Here is a 27,626-nt window from a genome sequence, read left to right on the forward strand (position 1 = left end):
CGTGGAGACTGAAGAAGCTGGGATTGTTCTAAATCGGGCAGAGGTTAACCCGAGACTTATGATAGAGGTGTTCAAATTAATGGAGAGTTTTCATAGGGTAAAGAGGGAGAAACTGTATCCACAGACAAGAGATTCAGCAACCAGAGGATACAGATTTAAGGTCATTTTAAAGAAGGAGGAGAGATGAAAATATTTTTACACGGCGAGTTTTAAAAGGGAAATGGGAAGATACTTGAAAAGAAAAGGAAAATGCAAAGGGGACTGAGGGCTAATTCAATTTCACAGAGCCCGGACAGGCATGATGGGCTGTAAGGCTTCTTCTGTGCTGTATCATTCGACAATCCCAATACACAGCGAGCTTTCCAAATTCATCCAGCTCGCTAGGTGGGTAGAGGCAGTGCAGGGGTGGGAGGGGGTGGGGTGCTCTGTGGTGGCAAATTGACTGTCTGTGGTGGAGTGCAACTGGAACCATAAAGCACTACATGCATGGTAAGCACTTGAAACGCCACAGCATACAAGGCTACGCACCAAGTGCTGGAAAATGGGATCAGATGAGACAGGTGTGTTATGGCCGGCGCAGACATGATGGGCCGAACGGCCTCTTTCCATGTTGTAAAAACACTTTGGGAGCGATTTAATGGCCACATTGCGCTTAAGCGAGAGTACAATGAGGCCTTTAGATCGCAGAAGAGACCAAAAAATGAGATGTGCCCCATGCGCAGATTGGTTTGAGATCTAACCAGTCCGCTCCCGTTGGCGAAATCAGGAACCAGCCATAGCATGGTGAGAAACCAATAATCACCACTTAATCGCTCCAAGGAATAGGCCCAAGGACACTGGGGTTGCTTCCCCAGTACTTGGCCGGAGGGGACGGGAGGGTGCAGGGGAGCCCCTGGAGGGCCAGTTTCGGTTGGGGTGGCCCGCCATAGGCGGTGGGGGGAGTCCGGAACCGGAGAAAGTGCCTGCCCATAGCCTTGGAGGAGGAGGGGGATCGGTGTATGGGTGTCTCAACACCATGCGCCTGCCATGCCACCACTGGATTGTGCGTACCCACTACAGGCGCAGCCCCAGCCTCTGCCTATCTGCCCCACCAACCACCCATAACTCCATCGCAGTTAAGGGACCACTTCACAGCTCACAAGTTGGCCAGGTCACTGGAGAGAACTCACCTGCTCGCCAACGAAATACTGCCATGGGATCTACATCCAACTGACAGGGCAGTTTCACCTTTCATCCGAAAGACGGCACCTCCGACAGTGCAGAGCTCCCACCACGCTGCAGTATGGTGGCTGTAATATCCCTCATGGAGCCTACGGGGTAGGAATGCTTGTCTTCCCCATGCTCCTTGCGGAGCACGAGCTCTCCCACTCGGGGCGGGTTCGCTCAATTAACCCATGTGTATGAGGTCTGCCAGTAAGGCACCGACCTCGGAAAGAATCGTTTGGAATGTACCTGGTAGTGTACAAATCGTTTGTATTACCTACTTTTTTATTTTACTCGATGTGGACTCCCCGTATCCTTATTAAACTGGCGACGAGGAGTTAACTGGTTTGCGGTGGACACTGCGACCTACTCAACTGAGCCACCTCCCTGATTTTCTGGACCCAGTTTTGGATTTCTTTGATTCACCATGCCTCTGTTTGGACGGTTAGATGCATTTGACACCGGTGTTGAAGACTGGAACCAATATGCTGCACGAGTGCGTTATTTCTTGCAGACCGTGTACATATCGTTTGTGGAAATAAAACGTCGCTTATTAAAGTGGCCACCTAGGTTAAGTGTTTCAATCTCGCCAAGCTTGAAGCTTCTATCTTCTGACATGCAAATAATCATAATTCCATTGACTCTTAATAAGAGATTGTCACCTCCATATTATCATGAATGACGTATATTTACAGGTGATGGAAATGTTCCATTGTTGTTGTTCCTTCCAATTATCATAGAAGGAGGCCATTTGGCCCATCGAGTCTGCACCAACCCTTTGAAAGACCACTTTACCAATGTCCACTCCCCCGACCGCCCCACCCTATCCTTGTAACCTGCACACCTCTGGAAACTAAGGAGCAATCTAGCATGGCCAATCCACCTAACCCACATATCTTTGGACTGTGGGAGCAATCCGGAGCACCCAGAGGAAACCCAGACACAGGGAGAATGAGCAAACTCCACCCAGACAGTCACCCAAAGCCGGAATCGAACCCGGATCCCTAGCACTGTGAGGGAGCAGTGCTAGCCACTGAATTATGAATTCCGAATTGAGTTTTCATGATACCACTTTCTTGAAACAAAACAGACACTAGCACAACGAGAAAAGGAAGATTCCACAACAAACATTTTATTGAACACAGCATCTTCCATGGTCATGTATATAATCAATAGTACAACTCCACTCAGCAAAACTATATTAAACAGGATGGAAAAGTCACGCAATTACAAAGCAGACACTGTTTGCACAATGATTTCTTAGATATAAACGCAGATCCCAGTCAACGATCCCTCCAATTGTTATTTGTTGTGCTTACCCTGTCTGGTACCTTTAAATTTCTGGGGGGCGTGTGGTATCTTAAAGCGGTCCGAGTGTTACCCCCGTGATTGCCCTGCGGCCAAAGGAACAATGGTTCCAGATAGTAAAGACAGTCAGAAGAAAGAACTTGCGTTCACATAGCATCTTTGGGATGGCCTAAAATGCTTCACAGTCAATGATGTACTTCCTGAAGTGCAGTTACATGTGAAAGTTGAGAAACAGTCAATTTGCACACAGCAAGATCCCAGAGACAGCACTGAGATAAATGGCTGCACCATAGGTTTTAGTGATGGTGATTGAGCTGACACCTGTTGGCCAAGCTCTTTGTCAAAATAATGCCCTGAGATCTTTTACAGCCGGAACAGAGGACAGACAGGGCCTCAACTTTATATCTCACCTGAAAGGCAGTGGAGCAATCCCTCTGCAGCTCCATCTGGGGGTCCTGTACCCATATCGCCAAAGCTGAACTTCGCAATTCCTGTCTCTATCACTGTCTCTCTCTATATATATATATATTTTGTATATATAAATAAGCATATACAGTATGTAGTGAATAACCCTTTGATATCCTAGGTAAAATAAAAGCTTGCTGGTCACATAACAGTGTATTCCATGAGTCCTGAAGGACAGGAACGTTCTGCAGAGCTCAGAGGACAACAGCATCCCCCACCCCAGCTAAAGTCCGAAGATGATGGTTGCAATAATGGACCAGCGACCCTGAGAATATGGATTCAAAGACCATCGGAGCACCGGGGAAACTCAATTCAAGAAAATCTGTAGGCTGGCAATGAGAAATATCAAACCAAGGCAGGATAGAGCTGGGTTGCCGCATGGGCCCAGCTGACCATTGCATACCCTTCAGGGAAGGGAGGTTAGAGGAGATAGTGATGTGTTGGCAGTGTCACTGCGCCAGTAACCCAGGAGGCCAGATTTTGGGGACTTGGGTTCAAATCCCACCATGGAATTTAAATTAAAATAATTAATTAAATCTGGAATTTAAAACTAGGGCATAATCTGCCCCCCTCTCCAGTGGTGCGTTTGGGAATGGGGAGGGCATTTAATTGGGCGGGAGGGTGTTAAGTGAGCAACCCTGCCACCTTCTTACCTCTACACTGATTAAGTCTGCAATGGGAACCACACTGCCAATTGAGGCTCTTAAGTGACAACTAATGACCACTTAAGGATCTCATCCAGCAACGGCTAATATGACCACAGTCATGTTGCCAGGCAGCGCACACGGGTAAACCTGTGCAGCCTAACTCATCACCTCCCAGGGTAGGGTCCTTCATTCCAAGGCCTGAGTCAGGGACCCAGCAATGGGAAAGAGGTGCCCACTGAGAGCCATCCACCTCCTCCCCCCCCCGACCCCTGGCCCTTGCTGCTAACCCACTCCTACGCCCGTGAAACTCTTCCCACAGTTATTTATCTGTGGTGTGGATCACTCCTTGATTATGTGCCTCCGGTGGATGCCGTTCCCGCAGCGCCCACCTCGTCCTCAATGACGCAACTGAGCAAAAGCGTTGCCAGCCAATATGGAGGACCCCCTGCCCTCATCCCCCTCCCCCGCCACCCTCCCAGGGCCCTGATCCCAGCGTAAGTCCTGCTCGTGGCCCTTCAACGGCCTGATTGGCTGGGGGTTGCTGGGCCTCCCTCAAAAGGGGCAATGCGCATCTCTCATCCCTCTCTCCAGCCGGCAGATGAGACCCCATCACCTCCAGAAGATTCCACCCCTGTTCTCAATAATGCTGATCATACCGATAGCCATAAAACCCATCTGGTTCACCTACATCCGATAGGGAAAGAAATCTGCCATCCTTACCTGGTCTGGCCTACATGTGAGAGTAGCGATTCACGAAGGTGGCTTACCACCACCTTCTGAAGGGCAATTAGGGATGGGTAACAAACACTGCCATTGCCAGTGACACCCACATCCTGTGACAGAATATTAAAAATATAGGAGGCGGCCAGTCAGTCTCTCAAGTCTGTTCTGTTGTTCAGTAAGTTAAGTGATCTGTTAGATCTGTATCTTAAGTCTATTGCATGCCTTTGTTCCATATCGTTTAATACCCTTATCGAATAAATATCTATTAACCTGCTGTAATTGAGCCAACATGTGACTCCAAGGGTTCGATTTTTCTGGCGACATGGGCGCAAAATATCACGAGTCGGGAAACGCGATTCTCACCGGCGAGATCGTGTTTCCCGATTTTCCACACCCCTCACGTATGACATAATGAGGTTCCTGTCCACAAAGGGTGAGAACCTCATTGTAATACATTTAAATTTGCTTTAATGTGATTAGAAAGCTCCCCCACCGCATGATCCCCCTCACTTAATATTCAAACCTTGCCAACTGACGTCAGATTGGTGACACTAACAACAGGTTTGTGAAGACAGGAAACAGTTAAGGGAATTCCGCAGGGGTGTTCATGGTAAGTATAGCCCCCAGGAGTGGAGGGGGGGGGGCAGGCCCCCCCCCCCGCCGCCCCCCCCCCCTCCCCGGTACAGGTTGTCACTGCCAGGTTGGCACAGATTAGCACTCGCAACCTGGCAGTTCCAACCTCTGAGGAGTCCTATGGGAGGGATTCCCCTTACAGATTTTTAGGAGGGCTGATGCCTGTGAGTGGGGGGGGGGGGGGGGTGTCCCTAAGGCTGCAGTTGGGGAGAGATTGGGGGTGAGGATAGGGGAGAGAATGCCCCTGGTACTACCATGGTGAGGGGACGAGGAGTGGTCGAGCGGGGTGCGTGAAGAGGGGGAGAGTGCAGCGGGGTGGAGGGGGCCCCGATGGCTGCGAGGGGGAGGGTGTGCAGGGGGGGCGACGTTGGCATTGTGCTGGACTGGGGGAAAAGGCGGGAGCCCCACTGCTTGTGCTGTGGTGAGGGGGGTACTCCATGTCCTTAGGGGGGGATTGCGGGGGGGCATCTACTTTCTGCGCTGTTCGGGACGCCCTTTAAATATGACACCCCGATCTCTGTGGAGCCTTGCCAGCTCAATCAGGTCCCGCACCGCCAAACTGAGAGCTAATCCCCCCCCCCCACTTTTATATTTTTTCAGAGTGCCTGAAAATCTGGTCTAAAATCTTGGCTGTGCAGCTGGAGAGCTACACACCAGGGGCGTCATTCTCCGACCCCCCGCCGGGTCGGAGAATGGCCGTTGGCCGCCGTGAATCCCGCCCCCACCCCCGCCGAAGTCTCCGCTCCCGGAGATTGGGCGGGGGCGGGAATCCGGCCGCGCCGGTTGGCGGGACCCCCCGCTAGATTCTCCGGCCCGGATGGGCCGAAGTCCCGCCAGGAATTGCCTGTCCCGCCGGCGTAAATCAAACTTGGTATTTACCGGCGGGACCAGGCGGCGTGGGCGGGCTCCGGGGTCCTGGGGGGGGGGCGCGGGGCGATCTGACCCCGGGGGGTGCCCCCACGGTGGCCTGGCCCGCGATCGGGGCCCACTGATCCGCGAGCGGGCCTGTGCCGTGGGGGCACTCTTTCCCTTCCGCCTCCGCCACGGCCTCCACCATGGCGGAGGCGGAAGAGACTCTCCCCACTGCGCATGCGCGGGAAACTGACAGCGGCCGCGGACGCTCCCGCGCATGCGCCGCATTTCCGTGCCAGCTGGCGGGGAAACAAACGCCATTTCCGCCAGCTGGCGGGGCGGAAATCCCTCCGGCGTCGGCCTAGCCCCTCAAAGTTGGGGCTAGGCCGCCAAAGATGCGGAGCCTTCCGCACCTTTGGGCCGGCGCGATGCCCGTCTGATTGGCGCCGGCTTTGGCGCCAGTCGGCGGGCATACCGCCGTTGGGGGAGAATTTCGCCCCAGATTTCAGCCAGAGCCTGACAGTCTGAAATAATGTTGGGAAAGACCCCTCCCTAATGAAATGGAATAAATACAATCCTGAGCATCACCTGTGCCCCGAGAACAGACATAGAGGAAATAATTAATATTTTACCTTTAAAAAGTCAACTACACAGTATATATACCTATATTGCTAGTGATACAGTATCAGGGATGCATTAAAAGCTGATTAAACATGATGAAAGGTTCACTTGCTGTCATCTGATCCTCTGACGTTCGCTTATAGGCTTTCAATTCACATGTAGGAATCTTTATATGGCATTTTCAACTCTTAAAACTACCCGGTTACAATACTCATGTTGGATCACTGCTTGTGTGTCACTATTACTGATACAATATGATTCAAAGGCATTTAGGATGCTATGAGCATAAAATATAATGTGATGTTGACCCCGATTCCAGACATTAATCTATTTTTGTTTGGTTGGGAAAATTATCTCCCATTTTGTACGGTCCACTAGCCTAACAGCAGCTCATCAATGACGGCTCATGTACAAATTCCTTTCTGCTCAGTCGCTGGCTGCAGCGAGGAACACTGAATCAACAGGCCCTGACATCCTGGCCGGAGGGTATTCTAGTCGTATGTCAAAGGCGATGAAACGTCTGTGAATCGCGAGTCAATATCACACACAGTTGTCGCAAAAACGGAGAGAGCTGTGAATAGGACAAGTGCTGAAGTTCATGGACAAGGCGGAATTTAGGATCCGCGAGGAGACAGTTCGGCCCAGTGGCCCTGCTGGTTTGTCAATGGGTCCTCCTGTCGAGCGGAAGGTAGTGCACAGTACACACAATTACAAGTCAGGTTTGAGTTACAAAAAATGTTTTGTGCTTTTGTTTGGGGGGGGGGGGGGGGGGCAGGCAGCGGCCACGAACCTCCGTCAGATGTTCACTGCCGCTGGGCTGCAGTTTGTGCTGGTCTGGTTCTGGCCATCCGTCTGTTGCTCAGCGTTTTGCTCGGTCTGCTTTCAATCAGATTCAAACTTTCAGACCACTATCTGGGTCCAGTCGCTCGCCACTTTCCCGTACTGTCAAAGATATTTAAATCCTATTAGCATGTGGCGGGGCTCAAACTGCGCACACATGTATCAAATTCATGTGTTGCCAAAAGAAGGGAACACAATGCAATTATCAACACATTACAATTATCTGCATACTTCCTCTCCATGATTCTTTTCTGTGTTGCAAGCATTCATTTTTCTATCTTGTGGCAAAAGTTTTAAATTATGGTAGCACAGTGGTTAGCAGTGTTGCTTCACAGCGCCAGGGTCCCAGGTTTGATTCCCGGCTTGGGTACCTGTCTGTGCGGAGTTTGCACGTTCTCTCTGTGTCTGCGTGGGTTTCCTCCCACAAGTCCCGAAAGACGTGCTGTTAGGTAATTTGGACATTCTGAATTCTCCCTCTGTGTACCCGAACAGGCGGCTAGTGGCTTTTCACAGTAACTTCATTGCAGTGTTAATGTAAGCCTACTTGTGACATTAAGGATTATTATTAATTACCCCTCTCTAGCTTTTAAATATTGTTTTCCAAAGTGTGCAACACAACTCTAAGAGCTGGTTGTGTACAATAGCAGTCACCTAATCCAGGCCAGTACTGAGTGCAGTCAGAGCCTATACTCGTTGGCGTTTAGAAGAATGAGAGCTGATCAGATCGAATGATCGAAGATTCTCAGGAGGATTTGACAGGCAGGGATGTTGCCCCTTGAAATGAAAATCACTTATTGTCACAAGTAGGCTTCAAATGAAGTTACTGTGAAAAGCCCTTAGTCGCCACACTCCGGCGCCTGTTCGGGGAGACTGGTACAGGAATTGAACCGTGCTGCTGGCCTGCCTTGATCTGCTTTAAAAGTCAGCGATTTAGCCCAGTGTGCTAAACAGCCCCGTGTGGGGGAATCTGGTACTAGGGGGCATAGTTTCAGAATAAGGGGTCTCCCATTTAACATGAGGATGAGGGGTGGGATTCTCCGGTTCCCCAGCTGCGTGTTTCTCGGTGGCGCGCTTCTCTACCCCCATCGCTTGTCAATGGGGTTTCCCACTGTAGCCACCCCACTCTGCCCAGAAACCCACTGGCAAGGGTGTGCTGCCGACGGGAACAGGGAATCCCAACGGCCTGATAATTCCGGCCGAGGAGGGGTTTTTAATCTGTCAGAGGATCATTAATGTCTGCAATTCTCCACCACAGGGAGCAGTGGAGGCTGGGACATTGAATACATTCAAGGCTGAGTCAGACAGATTCAGATCTACAAGAGATTCAAGGGTAATGGTGGACAGAGAGGAAAGTGGCATTGAAGCCACAATCTCACTGAACGGTATCAGGTAAACCTGAGCAGGCAAACGGCTGGATTGTCATGAATATCTGGTCCATTGTTAACCTTCCGGAGAGGGAAAGGGCCACCCACTTACCTGGTCTGACTTACAGGGCACTCCAGTTCCACACTCTAGCCGCTGACTCTGAATTTCCTCAAGGGAACTAGAGATGGGCAAATGATACAAGCTTGCCAGCGTTGCACATGTAGGAACAGCGGTAGGCCATTCAGCCCGTTGAGCCTAGTCTGCCATTCAACTGGCTGATCAACTGGGGGGCGGGGGGTGAGCATTTAAGCTTTCCACTCTGAAATGGTGTGAGTCTCGAGGCCCCTGGCTTTAGATTCTCCCTAACAGAGGGAATCGTTCCTCTGGGCTTGATTTAGGTTTGCTGGCAGGGACAGACACAGCTATGGGATTGATTTTAACACTGCGTTCCCAATAGGCGGCCCTGGTCCTGTTGCTACTTTAACGTGGCTCAGTCTTCACAGAAAGAGCAGGAGATGGGGGTCATTGAACCCCTTGCCTACGATTAAAGTCCTGTTAAGCTTCTTGAGGACCTTGTTAAAGGGCCAGGAATGGCGAGATGATGATTTTGAATTTGTTAACTGCTAATCCCGAATAGCCCGGTGCATTGCCGCACACTATTGTTGGGTTCAGCATGGATTGTAGTGGAAGTTTTTTTTTTAAAAGGGGAGAATCTCACACTGGGTTACCTTCAGTTTGGCCATTTGGTCATCTTATGAGCAGACAGGTTGCAGTGCAGGCCTTCCAGGGAGCTATCTCCTCTCTTCGGCAAGGCTGCGACATGCCCCTTCATGACTGCCATCTGCCTTTGCCACTTTCCTCTGCAGGCAGCTCCTGCCTCCTGTCAATGCTGGGTGCCACTAACTGGGTGCAGAACTTGCTGCTGGGCAATTACATTGGGCATTTATATTCGACAATCACTTCAGGTAGGTCACCTCAGGTAGGTCAGGGGCCGAAAAGTATCCGGAAGTTGGATTCTGGACCTGGATTGTGGATAAAGTCCATCCTTGCACATCTTATTGAGTCCTTCCAGCATTTTAAACACCGAACACCCTGCTAAACGTAATAGAGTACAAACATCCCAGCAAGGCGCACACATTCATCATGTGGATTGGAGGTAATATAAATCATTGGACATTAAGTCCAACCTCTTGTTATGCTCCCCTTATGTAGTGATTCTGAAATGTTTCATTGTCAATCCATTGGTATCATGTAACCTGGTAAATGACCCTATACACTCACTTGCATGTCAGTCAGGTTTTCAAGGATCTGTGATGCTAATTTCGGTCCATTTTCCATGGTCGGAATATGCAGATTCTGCAAAAATAAATGAGCAAGAAAACAAACTGTAAGACTATAATAATGTTCCTGTCGCTTACACCATCTGTGCTTATCCTAGACAGCCATCTATGTCAGATACACAACACAAACTGCTGTCATCACAGCGGTGTCAGTTCCAAAGGTGCTGGTTAAACTGTATTAAGCATTCCGGTTGTTTGCAGGACAGTATTTACTGGTTGGAAAGTTCCACTGATTTCAGGAGAAGTCAGGTTTCCCCCCAGGTTTGATAATCTGTTAGCCACAATGCCAAGTGGAGAATTTGGGATGCTCCCAGTGTCATTTCACTGCCACAAACTCTTGATGGTTTTACCGTCCACTGCGTTTTGCTGGCACATGGCATTGGCACAAACAGTCCTGCAAACATACAAGGAGCGGGTAACTAGCCAAAATAATCTTTCTGAGTTAGGGCCTGCATTGTGTTCCTGGATAGTCTGGAGGTTTGGATTAATAGTGGGGACTGTAGAGCAACCAGCAACTTCAGTTCACACTGGATAAGTTGGAGAGTGGCAACGTATAGATATTAAGGGAGTGCGTGGGAGGGAAGGGGTATTTGCAAGCACCTGCATCAGACCAGAGCAGAACGTTGCTGCAGAACACTTGACAACGTTATGACAGATGGTTTGGGGCAGGGGGATACGCTACTACACTTTCAATCCTTATCGAATCCTGTCAGTGAAATTGGTCAGATGGGTGTACAGGTCACAGGCAGTGCGAAAGGAGAAAAACTTCTAACACTCTAGGGAAATAACTAATTCCATGGTTAGTTACCGGGACGATCAGCAGCTAATCAAACAAATACAAAAGTATCACTTTTACATCCCATGTCATTACTTCCCTCAGAAATGTCTCTAAAGAATGAATCAAGGAGAATGTGCAAATGAGCGATGCCGCCGCTATATGGTCAAGTGCTGCTGCCCTTTTATGCAGCGCTTCATGTGGGAGGAAGTGACAGTACTGTTAGGAAATAGATGGTTTAAGTAATTTATATTAAGTAATCCGTTTTGTGGGTATTAAAAATAGTATAAGTTTAAGCTTAATTTTGTGCTTTAGTATTTGTATGCCAAGAAAGGCTTAAAACTTCAGCTTGGCTTCACATTAAAAAAGATAGCCAGCAAGTCTGTAGATTTGGTTTCACTTTAAACTTTGCCTGCATTGTAATGAAGGTTTTACGATGCAAAATCAATTACAGGGTTTTTCCAAAAATACTAACAGCAACCAGAGGCCCACACTGAAAAGCAGAAACACTTGGGTTTCAGTTTGGAACCAGGCAACCCGTAGGCAAGAAGCATTCCAGAGGAACTACAAGAATGGCAAGACAATGCACAGGGACAGAAAGACAGTCCCAAGCTAAAGAACAGAAAGTCCCAGAAATTAGGAATGTCTCAGGAACACTGTGAAGTCAAAGAAAGTTAAAGTAAAGGGCAGAGAGAGGCTCCCAGTTAATGATCGGGCTGCAAGGTGCAGGTCTGGAAATGCCAGCTCGTGAGAAGTCGGACATCAAAGGTGATCCTAAAGTTGGTGCCACTTTGGTACAGCCTGTGAAGCAGTGGTGTTCTGTTGGCATGGCTGGGTACCTAAGAGTTTGCACGGAAGCTTGAATGCACGTGAAAATCCAGTGCAGTAGAATATTGGCAGGAGTGACTGAAATCCTGGATGTGGATCCTTGATAAAGGCATCATTTGGAAGAAAATTCCAAGGCGTGTTCTTCTAAAAGGGAGTTTGGAAACCCTGGTGTGAAAGCCAGAGTTCCAGTGAAAGCAGCTGGTTCACAGTGTGATTATATCTGGGGCAATTTGATGAGAAATCCAAAGAGGTTGTTTTGGGTGACATTTGTCACTTGGTTTCAGAGTTTGGTGTGTCTGTCCACAGTCTTCCTAATGTATTTTACGGAATGTGTGCAGACTGAGAACATTAGAGTATAAAATAGATTTCGTAACTTGTGTTATCCTTACAAATCTGTGTAAAGGTATAGCTGGGTGAAGGATTAGTATATCGTGGTTACTCTTTTCTTGTCTAATAAATGTTTTATTCTTTGTCAAAAGTTAATTGGCAGTCCTGTAACTCTGTTCATCCACATCTCTAAGCAAAAAGAAAACTTTAGGATCTAACAAGCCAGATTCCATCCTGGGATCTGGCTTCTCCAGCAGTAACGTCAGCTGGGATCGCAACACCACAGAAGCCTCTTCCGCTGCAGCATTTCCCGAGGGTGGAGGGTGCCGGGCGGAGTTTTCCGTCTCCGCGTGATCAGTCTCATGGTTCCCTATCCATCCGTTCTAATAGATGGAGCATCGTAAGCTGCCAAGCAACAGAAGACTGCAACTGTTGCTTGAGCAGCTTGTATTGTAAGTGGAATATGGGTTTGCAGCACAACCAGCTGGGAAAGATAACTCTAGGTCTTAGCTCCACATTTATAAAATTATCTCATGAAAAGGAAGAGTCCCTCATCTGCAGCAAATGGCAAGGCCTGCGTAGGCCATGAGCGAGTATGGAGAGTTCACGAAAGAGAGTTCATGTCTCTGGCCCTGTGCAACATTTGTATTTTGCCCAGACATGGGAAAAATATAAAACATCATTTTATTAGAATTTAAAGTGTAGAAAATGGCCATTCGGTCTAACTGGGGGTTCCTGCCCCACACATGCCACCTCTCACTCTAATCCCACCCTGACCCCATAACGCTCCTATCTCTCTCATGTAACCATCAAACCTCTCCTTAAACCTATGTGGTGGCAATCAGGTCTGCGTCAGTCACTTCCTGCAGCATCTTTGGTCTCATTCAAGCAATGTCCTGATTTTAAAATTCTCATTCTTGTTTTTAAATCCGTCCAAGGCCTCGTCCCCTCTCTATCTCTGTAATCTCCACCAGCCCCTCCAAGATAGCTGCCCTCTCTAATTCTGGCCTCTTGTGCATCCCCCAAATATAATCGCTTACCATTGGTGGTCTTGAGTACCCTGAGCCCTAATCTCTCGACTTCCTTCCCTCCACCTCTCCTCATTGCTTTCTTAATTTAAGCCACTTCTTAAAACCTACCTCGTGCCTAAGCCTTTGGTCATTTGACCTAATATTTCTTTGTATGGTTCGATATCACATTTGTCAGTCTTGTATTGCTTTGTTAAAAACACTATCACTTGGCTTTGGGTGACTGTGTGGCATTTGCACTTTCTCCCCGTGTTTGCGAGGGTTTCCTCCAGGTGCTGTGCTTTCCTCCCACAGTCCAAAGATGTGCAGGTTAGATGGATTGGCCATGCTAGATTGCCCCTTGATTCCCAGGCATGTGCAGGTTAGATGGGGTTACAGGGATTGAGCAGGTGAGTCGACCTAGGTAGGGTGCTCTTTCAGAGGGTCACTGCAGACTTGATGGGCCGAATGGCCTCTTTTTTCAATGTAGGGGTCCTATGGTTCTAAATATCAAACAATCTGGCTTTATTGACAGTGCCTTTTTAAGCTACTTGGTGACCTGCAGGATATTTAAAACCACTTTTTTTAACACCTATATCTTTTCACAAGGCTTCGATCATCTACCTTAATATCTATTTCAGTGATTCAGTGTAAATTTTTACTTTATAATGTTCCTATGAAGTGTTAATGGTTGGTTGTACTATAAATGTGAACCACAGATGATGGCAGTGCAAAAATATGAGACAGCACTTTTATCACATATAATTTAAAGCATAGAATAAGGCCATTAGGTCCAACTGGGATCTATGTTGTTGTCCATGCCCCACACATGATGCCTCCCACTCTAATTGGCTCTTCCAAACCTGACCCCTTAACCCTCCCTTCTCTGTAATTTTATATCTTTTTGACTAAGCTTCTTTTTAAAAAATATTGTTTTTGTAGTTTCAAAAATTTTCATTTAGAGAAGAAGGCAATCTATATCAGTTGTATTGTTCAGGTTTGTTAAAGCCATTGCTAAGGTTAAGAGAAACAGATGATGGTTATTAATTGTCTTTGGGGGTGTATAAATAGGGGATAGCTGGGACACTGTTGAGTGGGAGAACGAAGTGATTGAACAAGTCAATAAGCTCTCCCAATAAAGAAAAGCTTTGCATCTTGGTTTTGGCTTCCCCAACTGTTAATGTGAAGGAAGTATCTTGGGATCCTTTTTTAGGTTGAAGGTGCCATATAAATAAAAGCTTCTGTTTTACTGTTTATAATTACCTCCGTAATTATCTTAAACTTTATTCCGTTGGGATAAGCTCTTCCGAAACATTCCTCCCATTTATCTCTCCGATCTGCTCTGCTTCATTTTCTGTTACCAGGTCCAGTGGTGCTTCCTCTCTTGTTGGATTATTTCCATATTAGGTCAGAAAGAAGACTTGGACGCATTATAAACTCTTCACCAGCCCCACCCCCCAACCTCACATCTCCCCTTAACATGGCCCCTTTCTGCCAGGTTATTTGGGAGGTAGGTGGCATCGCCCAAGCTGTGCTTTCATATGGTGTGTCCATAGCGGTCAGTATATCTCTCATACTTCAGCTACCAGCCCCTCATCAATTTGCATATTTGTGTTGTTTTCTCACCTCGCCCTTGTACAAGATCCGCCCTATTGGGCACACGACGCAAGCAGTTCCAGAGCCAAATATCTCCTTGATCCGGTTGTTCTTTATTGCATCAACAAGCTTGTTCATCGTAATAGAACGCTCTTCAACCTTGAATTGATTCTTTTTTCCAAAATAAGAGAAACACAAAAACAATTATTCAATGAATGGCCTGACACTGAGGTTCCGAGGAACAAAGGGACCTTGGAGGGGTTGGCGCAGGTTTGTCCATAGATCTCTGAAGGTGAGAGGGCAGTTCAATAGGGTGGTGAAAAAAACCTATTGGACACTTGCCTTTATCAATTGAGGCACAGATCACAAAAGCAAGGAGGTCATGTTGGAGTTGTATGGAACCTTGGTCAGGCCACAGCTGGAGCACTGTGTGCAATTCTCGTCGCCACATTATAGGAAGGATTTGTTTGCACTGGAGGGAGTGCAGAGGAGATTCACCAGGATGTTGCCTGGGATGGAACATTTAAGTTACGAAGAGAGGTTGGATAGTCTTATGTTGTTTTCGCTGGAGCAGAGAAGACTAAAGGATGACCAGATTATGAGGGGCATGGATAGGGAGCAGCTGTTCCCCTTAGTTGAAGGGTCAGTCAGGAGGGGACATAAGTTTAAGATGAGGGGTAGGAGGTTTAGGGGGGATGTGAGGATAAACCTTTTATCCAGAGGGTGATGACGGTCTGGAATGCACTATCTGGGAGGTGGTAGAGGCGGGATGCCTCACATCCTTTAAAAAATACCTGGATGAGCACTTGGCTCGTCAGAGCATTTAAAGCTATGGAACAAGTGCTGGTAAATGGGATTAGGTAGGTAGCTCAGGTGTTTTCACAGGTTGGTGCAAACTCAGTGTGCCTTTTTTGCACTGTGTGATTCTGTGATCCTGTGATATGTAATCAGGTCCCATTCACCCGTTTTCACATTATTAATTTAGGAAATTTTCTAGATACTTCTTCAAATCACTAATGCAACACGGTAGTTTGAAACACATACAAGTGAACTCTCCGTCGGCGAGGTATCCGTTCTGCTGTACACCCCCGCCTGTGGGTTTCCCGGCGGCATGGGGTGGCTATAAATGGAAATCCCATTGGCCAGCGATGAAACGGAGAATCCCGCTGTCAGCGATGGCTCGCCGCCAAGAGTCACGCGGCTGGGGAGGCGGAGAACTCACCCAATAGTCCAGAATTTTATGTCTATTCACGCTGGCAGGATCTACTAGTATCGCCACGGGTTTCTCGGTTTCGAGGATGCATTCAACGGGAAAACCGTCGGCCAACTGTGGGCCTCCTCCACCGCTGCGGAATACGTGCAGGGGATGTGGGAAACCCGCCCTAACCAGTTTGAATGGTTCATAACGAGATAAAGAAGACACTTTTATAAAATTAAAATTACCCAGGTCTCATCAAATATTCACCCCATGGAAGTACATCATGTGAACTAATATGTCAGATTCAGTTGTCTGTTCAGCTGGAAATAATAGCCATTGATTCTCGATGTTGAACCTTGTAGGGATTGAGATTCCGATAGAAATTGCATTAATATTTAATGCTCATATCAAAATTAAACAAAGAGATTAGCAGCCTATAAATTTGATGTCACATTAGGGGCACCAAATTAGCTGTTAGGGTTAGGTTAATATGTCACTGGAATGTATTAAAGTTAATGCTCTTACATTAAGCAATATTCACTGACCCACTTGCGTGCAAGATCCAGAATGCTTTGTCTCAATACTCCAGGTAGTATGACGCCATCTAGCGGCGGTGTAACCAGCTCTTCCTCTAAAGGAAGAAAACAAAACAGACTGTGCTTAGCCAATGTATAGCCGAATACACTGATTCAGCACGTGCTCAGATGTGAACCAGCCAACTGTACAATTCTGCACGTACCCTTTGGCAGCTCGTTAAAGCACATTATCACCCCAGATTTCTTCTGTTTTCCTGCACTCGCCGCTCCATTTCATAGCACCGTGCAGTGCAGGGCGAGGCCATCTGGCCCATCACACCCCGTGCTGGCTCTTTCATCGAGCTCTCCAATTGGAGTTCAATGCCTCTGTTCTAGAATACATGAACAGGGATGCACTGTTGACGCTGTATAAGGCTCTGCTTAGACCTCATTTGGAATATTGCAAGCAGTTTTGGGCTCCGTATCTAAAGAAGGCTGTGCTGGCCTTGGGGCGGGGGGGGGGGGGGGGGGGCGGTTTCCACAGGAGGTTCACAAGAATGATCCCAGGGAATGAAGGGCTTGTCATATGAAGAGAGGACTCTGGGTCTGTACGTGATGGAATTTAGAAGGATGAGGGGGAGATCTCATTGAAACTTACAGAATACTGAGAGGTCTTGACAGTAACTTCATTACAGTGTTAATGTAAGCCTACTTGTGACAATAAAAGATTACTTATTTATTTATTTATGTGCAGTGGACATGGAGAAGATGTTTGTACTTGCTAGGAGAGTCTAGAACCTGAGGACACAGCCTCAGATTGAAGGGACGATCCTTTAAAACAGAGATGAGGAGGAATTTCTTCAGCCAGACGGTGGTAAATCTGTGGAACTCTTTACTCTTTGTCGCATGAAGGCTGTGGAGGCCAAATCACTGAGTGTCTTTAAGACAGAGATAGGTAGGGTCTTGTTAATAAGGGGATCAGCGATTATGATGTGAAACGCATCAGCCATGATTGAATGGTGGAGCAGACTCGATGGGCCGAATAGTCCAATTCTGCTCCTGTGTTTTATGATCTTATGGTTCTATCGCCCTGATCCAGCAAATGTCTCCAATAATTTATTCAATACCAGACCATAATAACTCTCTGCGATTAAAAAAGAATCTTCACCCTGGTCCGTTTGTCAATCATCACAATATCTCACCATGCTTAAAGCTGCCCTGATTAAAAAATATGCACTTTTCTGTTTCCAGTTCTTGCTTTGGGTAAGAATTTTCGGCGAAGCCCAAAGCTTAGTATTCAAGTTCAATTCAAACACGAGGTCAATGGGGGAACTGCTGCAGCCCCTTGTTTCTCTCCTTCAAACTGTTAAACAATCCCTCCATCATTCTTTCTCCCTCTATTCGGATTATCTGGGGGGTCGGTTTAGCTCAGTTGGCTGGACCGCTGGTTCGTGATAAGGAGCGACACCAACAACGCGGGCTCAATTCCTGTACCAGCTGACGTTATGCATGAAGGCCCGCCTTCTCAACCATGCTCTTCGCTCAGGTTAAATCACCAGCAGTCAGCTCACCCCTCAAAAGCAGAAAGCAGCCTATGGTCATCTGGGACTGTGGCGACATTCGAATGATCACATAGCGATATTTGACACAAAGAAACCACAAAGGGTACAACAGGATGGTCATGAAAAATATACTGCATGAATTAGTCAATTAGAAACATATCAATTTCTCACCATTAGTATGACTTGCACTGTTCTCACTCAAGCAGTGACCTGCTCCCAGACCTCGGCTTGATGCGTCAAAAAGGATCAGGAGAATGACGGGAGGTGACCAGCCTCTTCTCCCTGTAAGGAAACCTTCAGCACCTGCTCACCAAGGACAGTCACAATTGGAAAACGAGCCCTGAAAGTGACAGCCTTGGCATAGTGGTGGCAAATCTGCCCATGACTCAGCAGGTGAAGAGTTTAAATCTTATTCCAAGAGACCTGAGTATGTGATGTTGACTAAGCTCCCAGTGTTGCCGTACTATTGGAGGTGCTGTCCTTCGGGTGAAATATTAAACTGGTTGCCCTCTCATAAGGTTCTAAGATATTAAAAGACACTGTTTAGAGAAAAGGGGTGGGGCGGGGAGGGGAGTTTTCCTCCAACATCAACCAATAAACAGGTTGGCTGGAATTCTCCGGCCGTTAGGATTCCCTGGGCTGGATTCTCCGCCGTGCCACATTTCTGCCCCGACCGGCCGGCGGGATTCTCCGTTACGCCAGCCAGTCAATGGGGTTTCCCATTGTGGGGCAGCCCCACGCCGTCGGGAAACCCCCGGGCGCCAGGGCCCCGGCTGAGGGTTTCCCGGTGGCATGGGGCGGCTTTAACAGGAAATCCCGTTAAAAGGCAGCGGGAGTATAGAATCCCGCTGCCCGTGAATGGCGCGCCGCCGAGAAACACTCGGCTGAGGGAGGCTGGAGAATCCCGCCCGTTGTCTCGTCATTACTTCACTGCTGTTTGTGGGACCTTCCTGTGCACTAACTAGTCACTGCACTGCAACATAGATGGGACTTCAAAGCAAAATAATCCATACAAGCATTGTCTCAATGCAAAACTCCGTCTACACACGAGACCATCTGTCTTTTGTTCTTAAAGTTGCTACTCTTCGTTGCAGTTTCTACATTTCCCCCCCCTTTCAGTTCTGATGAAGAGTCAAAGGACTCAAAACGTTAACTCTGGACGCAGTTCTGCGGACTTGAGTTAAAGCCTGCTGAACGGCACACTTAGCGGGGTGCTGAAGTGCTGAGAATGGCACTTTTCAGTTTTATTTCACCTCAGCAAGGAACTCCCCGTCAAGGCCGCACTTTAAGACTGCTCGCGGATCGGAGAGCTAATTTTTAAAGGCAGCCCTGATCCTTCAATCCCCATCAGCGCCCCCACCGCGGCCTCCGGACCCCCTCACTTCACCCAACTTACTGCTTCCAGGAGTCCTCAAGACCCCCTCCTCACCTCATCTCTTATGAGAAAGCACTCCCCCCCCCCCCACCATGCCCAACTCCTGGCATGGGAAACCTGGCACCTGGGAACTTTGGCACTGCCAGCCCAGCAGTGCCTGGATGCCCAGGTGCCAGAGGGAGTGCCAGGGCACCCTGCCCAATGCCTGACCATCCGGGGTCTCCAATGGCCTGGGAGACCCCCTCACCACCCCCCCCCCCCCAACGTGCCATTAAGACTGGCCCACGTTTGTGTGAACCAGTATATAATGGCGCCTTGTGGAGGTCTCCCAGGTGCGGCCGGTGAATCGCAGGCCCTGGGAGAATGCAGAGAACACAGGCGGGATTCTCCTTCCGCGGGACTAAGTCCCCACGCCGGCGAGAAAACCGGCGCGAACCACTCCGGCATCAACAGCCCTCGAAAGTGCGGAATTCTCCGCACTTCCGGGGGCTAGGTGGACAGCGTAGGGGTTGGCGCCGCGCCAGCTGGCGCCGAAGGGACAGTGCGAGTTTGCGCATGCGCCGTAGGGCCGGTGTGATATCACGCGTGCGCGGAACTGTCGGCATGGTTCCGCGCGTGCGCAGACCGGCCGGCGTATTCTGGCGCATGAACAGGGGGTTGTCTTATCTGCGCCGACCATGGCGGAGCCCTACAGGGGCTGGCCAGGAAGCAAGGAGTGCCCCCATGGCACAGTCCCGCCTGCAGATCGGTGGGCCCCGATCCCGGGCCAGGCCACTGTGGGGGGCCCCCCCCGCCGGGGCCGGATCCCCCCACGTCCCCCCGATGACCGCACCAGCCGACTTACCTGCCAGCTCCTGCCTTGTAGGACCATGTCTAACCCACGCCAGCGGAACTGGCCAAAAACGGACGGCTGCTCGGCCCATCGGTACCCAGAGAATTGCCGGGGGTGCCGCTGCCAACGGCCCCCGACCGGCGTGGTGTGAACACCGCCCCTGCCCGAAACTCGGCGCCGGAGAATACGGCAGCCGGCGTCGGGGCGGGATTCGCGCCGCCCTTTGGGGATTCTCCGACCCGGCAGGGGTTCGGAGAATCCCGCTGAAGATATTTAAATAAGTTGAATGGCTCATTTAAATATGCAAAGCTGGATCTCACCCAGCGAGAGCGAGATCCAGATCACGACGCACTGCGAGATTCCGTAGAATCTCATAAGACGTTTTGCGCATCACGAAGCTCGCGAGAGGCTGCTCATGAGATTCAACGGCTTCATCCCGATACTAAGATGGGTGCGACAAGGCCGCTGAATCGCGTTCGTTGTTTGTCTCCAGATGGATGCTGGCTGACCTGCTGCATTTTTCCAGCTTCCTCTGTTCTTGTGCCATACAAATATGTGTTGCTTTTTTGTTGCTACTTCTTATTATAAATTGTCATGTGTGCAAAGCTTTAATCCACTGTCAGTTCAGCAATGACAGCAGCAAGATTGGTCCTGGAACCAGCAGCCACTGTGAATGCACTCAAAGAGGCCATGGCACTAATGTTGAGAGCTGGTAATTGATAATTCAGGTGGAGAACCCATGCACCACTATTCTGGCATCACAGCGTGGGTGTGATGCATTCACGTCATCCGGATTAAACAGATTCTCAGGGAGAACTCATTGGCTGAAAGAGTAGAACCAAACTCAGTGATACTTTTATAAAGGGGGATGTCCATTTAAAGAGGAAAACATTTGGAAGGCTATGGAGAAACAGCAGGCACATTACTATAAGATTTGATGAGAGGTTGCACAGGGAAAGCTGAGTTTCAATTAGATGCAAGATAAATTTTACACTTTAGATAACCTGGCAATGAAGGATAGAACCGGAGCCCATCTTTACAGAATTCTAAACTATCATTTACAAAGAAACAAGCAACTCCAAATCCAACACCCACGCTGCTACTTATACTCTATTGAGTTCCAGTAAAACAAATGTAACTAATTAACAAATCAATCAGATGAAAATAAAGCTAATTAAATCAATTTATAGCCCTTGTAACTAAAGAAAAAAATTAAAATGTTTTGGGGGCAAATGAAGCTCTTTAGCCCCCATGAGGCCCACCGGTCAGGAGAAACCTGAAACATGCCAGTCGTCTCCGCGTGCTCCCTCTCCAAGGACACCCAGAGCCATGAACGCAGCTGCAGCGGAGGGGCAGACAGTCAGGTCGGATGACCCCCCCTCAATTGCCCACTGCCTGGACCTATTTATGTCCAACTTAGGCCAGGCCGAGGATCAAGCTTACAAGGAGCCCCCCCATCCCCTTTCACACTGTGTAACCCCGCTCATAGAAATATAGAAAATAGGAGAAGGAGGCCATTCGGCCCTTTGAGCCTGCTCCACCATTCATTATGATCATGGCTGATCATCAAGTTCAATACTCTGATCCTGCCTTCCCCCCATTTCCCTTGATCCCTTTAGCCCCAAGAGCCATGTCTAATTCCTTCGTGAAATTACACAACGTTTTGGCCTCAACTACTTTCTGTTGTAACAAATTCCACAGATTCACCACATTCTGGGTGAAGACATTTCTCCTCGCTTTAGTCCTAAAAGGTTTATCCATTGCCATCAAACTATGACCCCTAATTCTGAACTCCCCCACCATCAGGAACATTCTTTCTGAAACTACCCTGTCTAATTCTGTTAGAATTTTATATGTTTCTATGGGGTCCCCTCTCACTCTTCTAAACTCCAATGAATATAATCTTAACCGATTTAGTCTTTCCTCATATGACAGTCCCGCTATCCCAGGAAACAGCCTGGTAAACCTTCGCTGCACTTCCTCCATAGCAAGAACATCCTTCCTCATATAAGGACACCAAAACTGCACACAGTACTCCAGGCATGGCCTCACTAATGCCCTATACAATTGCAGTAAACCATCCATATTCATGTACACAAATCCTCTCACTATGAAGACAAACATACCATTTACCTTCTTTACTGCCTGCTGTACTTGCACGCTTACTTTCAGCGACTGATATACAAGGACACCAAAGTCTCGTTGAGTATCCACCTCTCTCAATTTACTCCAATTCAAATAATTGCCTTCTTATTTTTGCAAGCAAAGTGGATAAATTTTCCACATTATACTGCATATGCCATACATGTGCCCAGACATTTAAGTGTCCAAATCCCACTGAAACATCTCTGCATCCTCCTCACAGCTCACCCTCCTACCTAACTTTGTATCATCAGTAAATTTGTTGATAATACATTGGGGGGGGGGGGGGCATGGTAGCACAGTGGTTAGCACAGTTGCTTCACAGCTCCAGGGTCCCAGGTTCGATTCCCAGCTTGGGTCACTGTCTGTGCGGAGTTTGCACTTTCTCCCCATGTCTGTGTGGGTTTCCTCCGGGTTCTCCGGTTTCCTCCCACAGTCCAAAGATGTGCAGGTTAGGCGGATTGGCCATGCTAAATTGCCCTTAGTGTCCAAAACGTTTAGGAGGGGTTACTGGGTTACAGGGATAGGGTGGAGGTGTGGGCTAAGGTAGGGTGCTCTTTCCAAGGCCGGTGCAGACTCGATGGGTCAAATGGCCTCCTGCTGCACTATAAACTCTATGATTTAGTTCCCGTGTCCAAATCATTAATATATAATGTGAACAGTTGGCGTCCTAGCACAGATCCCTGTGGTACCCCACTGGTCACTGCCTGCCAATCAGAAAAAGGCCCATTTATTCCAACTTTTTGCTTCCTGCCTGCAAACCAGCTTTCAATCCATCTAAAGATACCACCCGCAATTCCATGCGCTTTATCTTTACATATTAATCTGCTATGTGAGACCTTGTCGAAATGACACATCGTTTTGGCCTCAATTACTTTCTGTGGTAGCGTTTTGCCCTCCACTCTGGGTGGCCAAGGATCAGGAGCGTGGGGCTGAATTGTAGCCAAAACCTGAGGAGCAGGCTCTTCAAAAAGCTAAACAGGGGACGTAACCTCGAGCCATCTATGTATGTGCGGAGCACGGACACCTCACAGCCGCAGAATTACAGGCACTGCTCCTGTTTGTGGGAGCACAAGCAAATCCCCAGTTCTTGCCCAGCACCTGAATACATTTTAACACTCGATTGATGTACCATTAACACTGAACATTCTATTCCACCAGCCAGATTAATTGCCTGTAACTCAGTGTTAAAGCAGCACTCGACTTGGCAGTGAAGGACAGCCAAGAAAAGCAGGAAGGGACTGATGGTGAGGTGAGCTGACGCACGCGGCAGTGCATGCAGCAGGTTTCCTGTGATTGGGAGAGAGGGAAAGGTGCCCTTGAGGCAATGAAGAACAATGCGTTCCTCTTTCACACACCGCTGTCCATGACGTGTGGCACCCATATGGCACTGTCAGTGATCTTCAGGGTCAGTCCGGCTCACTCCTTTCCTTTAACATGGGTTCTCTCTTAGCCATGGGAGCAGCTTGCATGAAAGGGAGGTGATACTGCAGTCTTGAGGGGTAAGCATCAGCCTGGCACTTGGGCTGGATTCTCTGTTGCTCGATGTCGATATCATAATCGCCGATCGGGCGGAAAATCCATGTATATGACCAAATCAGGGTCGGTGCCTGTTTTCAGATGCTCTGCCTTTAAAACGGCAACGGTTTGAATCCCGCCATGGCAGATGGTTGAATTTGAATCCAATAAAAAAAATCTGGAATTAAAAGTCTAATGATGGCCATGAAACCACTGTCAATTGTCATAAAATCCCGCCTGGTTCACCAATGTCCTTTAGGGAAGGAAATCTGCTGTCTTTACCTGGTCTGGCCTACATGTGACTCCAGATTCACAGCAATGTGGTTGACTCTTAAATGCGCTCAGGGATGGGCAATAAATGCTAACCCAGCCAGCCACGCCCACATCGCATGAACGAATAATAAAAAAAGAGAAAAAGAAGTGTGTGACTAAATTGATGTATGAGAGGGAGAATGGCCGATTAGGGCCTAAATGATTAATTTACATTGCCTCCTGCACTATCCATTAAGTCACAAGGAACTCCTGGAGACTCTGGGCTGAATTTTCCCCGTCCCACGGCAAGAGCTCTGGAGGCTGAACCGGGAGCAAAATGAGAGAATCACACACCAACCAACTCCCACCCACGCATAATCGTGACAATAGTGGGGTCTGACTGACACTGGATAATTGCCGGCAGGAATGGATAGTTAATTGAGATTAATTAAGCTCCCCTACAACCCCCCCTCCCCCACCCCACCCCCCCCACCCCGGCCCAGGGGCAAATTGGTGAAGCCAGGTCTTCCTGATGGTAGAGGGGCCCCTACTGAGGCCAAAGCCCAGCCGAGGCAGCCTCCAGGTGGCAAGCTGAGTGGTGGGAGGCTCCTTTAAGCCCCCCTGACTCAGATCTAATTGGATACCTCTCCCCAACTTTAGAAGACTTCAGAGGGTGCTTCCATCTTAAAGTAGCCTCATGTTGCAGCAGACATCACAAATCCCTGAAGAAATGTCACCTGCAATGCCTCTGCAGACTCCTGCAAATTCAATAGCAAGATAGGCGCTCCAATATCAGCGTCCTCTCTCAGACCAACATCCCAAGTATTGAGCTACCAGTTATTGTTCCTCAGCTATGTTGGGCAGGGCACATCACCCGCATGCCTGACACAAGGGGCAAAATTCTCCGGTATCGTCAACCGATGCGGCGCGATTCCCGCGTCCGCCGAATCTCCGGTGCTGGAGAAGTCGGCAACCGGCGGGGGCGGGATTCACGCCAGCCCCCGGCGATTCTCCGACCCGGCGGGGGGTCGGAGAATCCCACCCCATATTCCCAAAACATACTCTCTATACTCCGAGCTCCGTAATAGCAATTGGTTAAAAGGAGGGTAGAGGAAATGCCTCAGGGATGTCCTCAACGCCTCTCTGAAAAAATGCACCATCTACTTGCGGGAATCTTTTGCTTGAGACCATCCAAACTGGGGAAAAAGCATCAGGGATGATGTCGACCATTTTGAACGTCTCCATCAGACTCCGGTGGAAATCAAACGAAAACAGAAGGAGCGTACCAATTTCCGAGCATCCCACACCCACCCACCTAATCAAACACTACATGCCCCACCTGTGACAGAGTATGCGGATCCAGCATTGAACCCTTTAGGCACTTGAGGACCCACAACCCTGGAGTGGAAGAAAGTCACCCTCGGTCCCGAGGCACTACTTAGGAAGAGAAGAACGGACCCTCGTGGTTTCCCATCTTCATCAATAGCTGCCCCCCGCCAGCCACCCACAGTATCAGTCGCTCTGATCGGCCACCTCACCTGCAGAACTAGCCTGCCCTCACTAATTGGACAGGGCTCCTGGAGTTGACCTGTCGATTGGCAACCTGGGAGTAAATTAGGCAGGTGGATGGCACTCACACACCATCAGGTTCTGTTGTCAGGCTCCCGACATCCACCAGAAAATTCAACCCTGACCTCTGACTGCAATTCGGAGGAATCCACTAAAGGCATTTTTACTTGTTTGGGAGGAGGAGACAAAGAGAGAGAAAGCAATATCAAAAGGCAGAAATACAGTAAGAGAAAGCAAGAAAGAATGAGTGAGAGTGAGAGAGATAAAGAGAGAGGGAAGGAAAGGCAGAAGGACAGAGAAAGAAACAGAAAATGTGAGAGAGAATGAGCGACAGAGTGAGAAAGATAGAGAGGAAAAGAAAGGCAGAAGGGAAGAGAAAGAAAGTGTGAGAGAATGAGTGAGAGAGAGAAAGATAAAGAGAAAGGGAAAGAAAGGTGGAAAGAAAGAGAAGGTGAGAGAGAATGAGTGAGTGAGAAAGAGAGAGACAGAGACAGAAAGAGAAAGAGAAAGAGAAAGAAAGAAAGTGAGAGAGAATGAGTGAGAGAGAATGGAGGCAGATGAAGCCTCAGTTTAATATCACATCCAAAGGGCAATACCTCTGGCAGTGCAGGACAACCTCAGTAAGAGTGTCAGTCTAGCTTTTTGTCTGAAGAATGGGACTTAAGTCCACAACCTCCTAACTCAGAGACAACAACTGAGGCAAGGCTGACTCTTCTCAGTTCGTGTCAGAGAAGCACCGCTAACACAAGACGTTTTCTTGGACCATTTTGCCCTGAGGATTAAGGGGGACAGATCTCGGGCAAGAAAAAGTGTGTAGTTACTGCCCTCCTGTGGTGGGCAGATTGGATAAAACTGTGACGGCTGTCAGTGAGTCAGGAGCAACGCGGGCCCAAATTTCTGACCCAAAGAATGAGGGGAGAGGTTTGGAGAATGGGGGAATTTGTTTTGTTCTCTCACATGCATAAGGCGGTTGGGGCATGGAATTCCTGTCCACAAACAATGATGGAATCAAAATCCACAACAGCTTTTAAAAGCGAAATGGAGAGGTATTTCAAAAAGAGAAAAATCGAAAGGACACAAGGAACAGGAATGGGACCAAATTTGCACGTTCTCTCCATGTCTGCATGGGTTTCACCCCCACTACCCAACGATGTGCAGGTTAGGTGGATTGGCCATGCTAAATTGCCCCTTAATTGGAAAAAAAAATAATTGGGTACTCTAAATTTATAAAACAAAAGGAATGGGACCAAATGGAGTTGTCTTTTGAACAGCCATCACTGGTTTGATGGGCCAAATGGCCTCCTTGTGCATATAAAATTCCACAGCTCGATGAATGCAAAGCAACAGGGTCTTCAAAGCCGACATTATAATTATCCGCCAGTGTTGTCACTTGGATACACTCTTCACTGTGAAATACTGTCAATGATTTATCCCATCACAACACACATGGAAAATTACAGCCTTAGCATTTAAAAGTGACAACAGTTTTTCTAAACTTAAAAAAAAAACTTTCAACACTTCGGAAACATGTTTCTCTCTGCTGCCGGCTGAGAAAATACAGTCAAGTTGACAACCATGATGAGTGATCCAGTCTTCTTGTAAAAATGTTCTTTTAAAGAATATGTTGCATTTATCCATCACCATTATAGTATAACTGCCCTCAAGGCAGTTAACAAGAGTGTTATCAAATGAGATTTGCCACTGAGCCCCATATAGGATAGGCAACAAGAAACCTGGTCAGATGTGGGGTTTAAAGATTGCCTTAAAGGAGGGCAGGGAAGTGGAGAGCTGGAGAGGGTTAGGGAGGGAATTCCAGAACTGAGGTCCAAGGCAGCTGAAGGGACGGCCTACTATGGTGGAGCGTTGAAAATCAGGAATCTGCAGTAGTCTAAAGCTAAGGGCGAGGGGTTCAGCAGCAACCACACTGGGGAATAGGGGCGGGGGTGGCGGAGGGTGGGGGGGATAGATAGGCCACATCATAGAGGTGGAAATGGCCATTCTTGGTAACGGAGCAAACAAAATTTAAATATCTCACTGGTTTCCAATTCAAATTACGCAAGACATTTTAAAAATTATTTTGCTTAAAACACTTGGGCATTAAGCCTGAAGTGCTCCTTTAATAGTTGGGCTGAT

The 27,626-nt window shown here is 48.3% G+C and overlaps 1 protein-coding gene across 2 annotated transcripts in view; it reads right to left on the reverse strand.

Moving 5' to 3' along the window:
- Positions 1-2,314: 2,314 nt before the first annotated feature.
- The window catches only part of bcat1 (branched chain amino-acid transaminase 1, cytosolic), a 118,290-nt gene continuing 92,978 nt past the window's right edge, over positions 2,315-27,626 (reverse strand). For both annotated transcript variants that reach the window (XM_072471819.1, XM_072471818.1), the window contains exons 8-11: positions 16,274-16,359; positions 14,561-14,701; positions 9,939-10,013; positions 2,315-7,394 (exon numbers count right to left, since the gene is read on the reverse strand). In XM_072471819.1, the coding sequence (XP_072327920.1) occupies positions 7,353-7,394; positions 9,939-10,013; positions 14,561-14,701; positions 16,274-16,359 (344 nt within the window). In that variant the 3' untranslated portion in view covers positions 2,315-7,352. The remainder of the gene's footprint in view (positions 7,395-9,938; positions 10,014-14,560; positions 14,702-16,273; positions 16,360-27,626) is intronic.

Source organism: Scyliorhinus torazame, chromosome 13 (genome assembly GCF_047496885.1).
Source record: "Scyliorhinus torazame isolate Kashiwa2021f chromosome 13, sScyTor2.1, whole genome shotgun sequence".
Taxonomy (NCBI): Eukaryota; Metazoa; Chordata; class Chondrichthyes; order Carcharhiniformes; family Scyliorhinidae; genus Scyliorhinus; species Scyliorhinus torazame.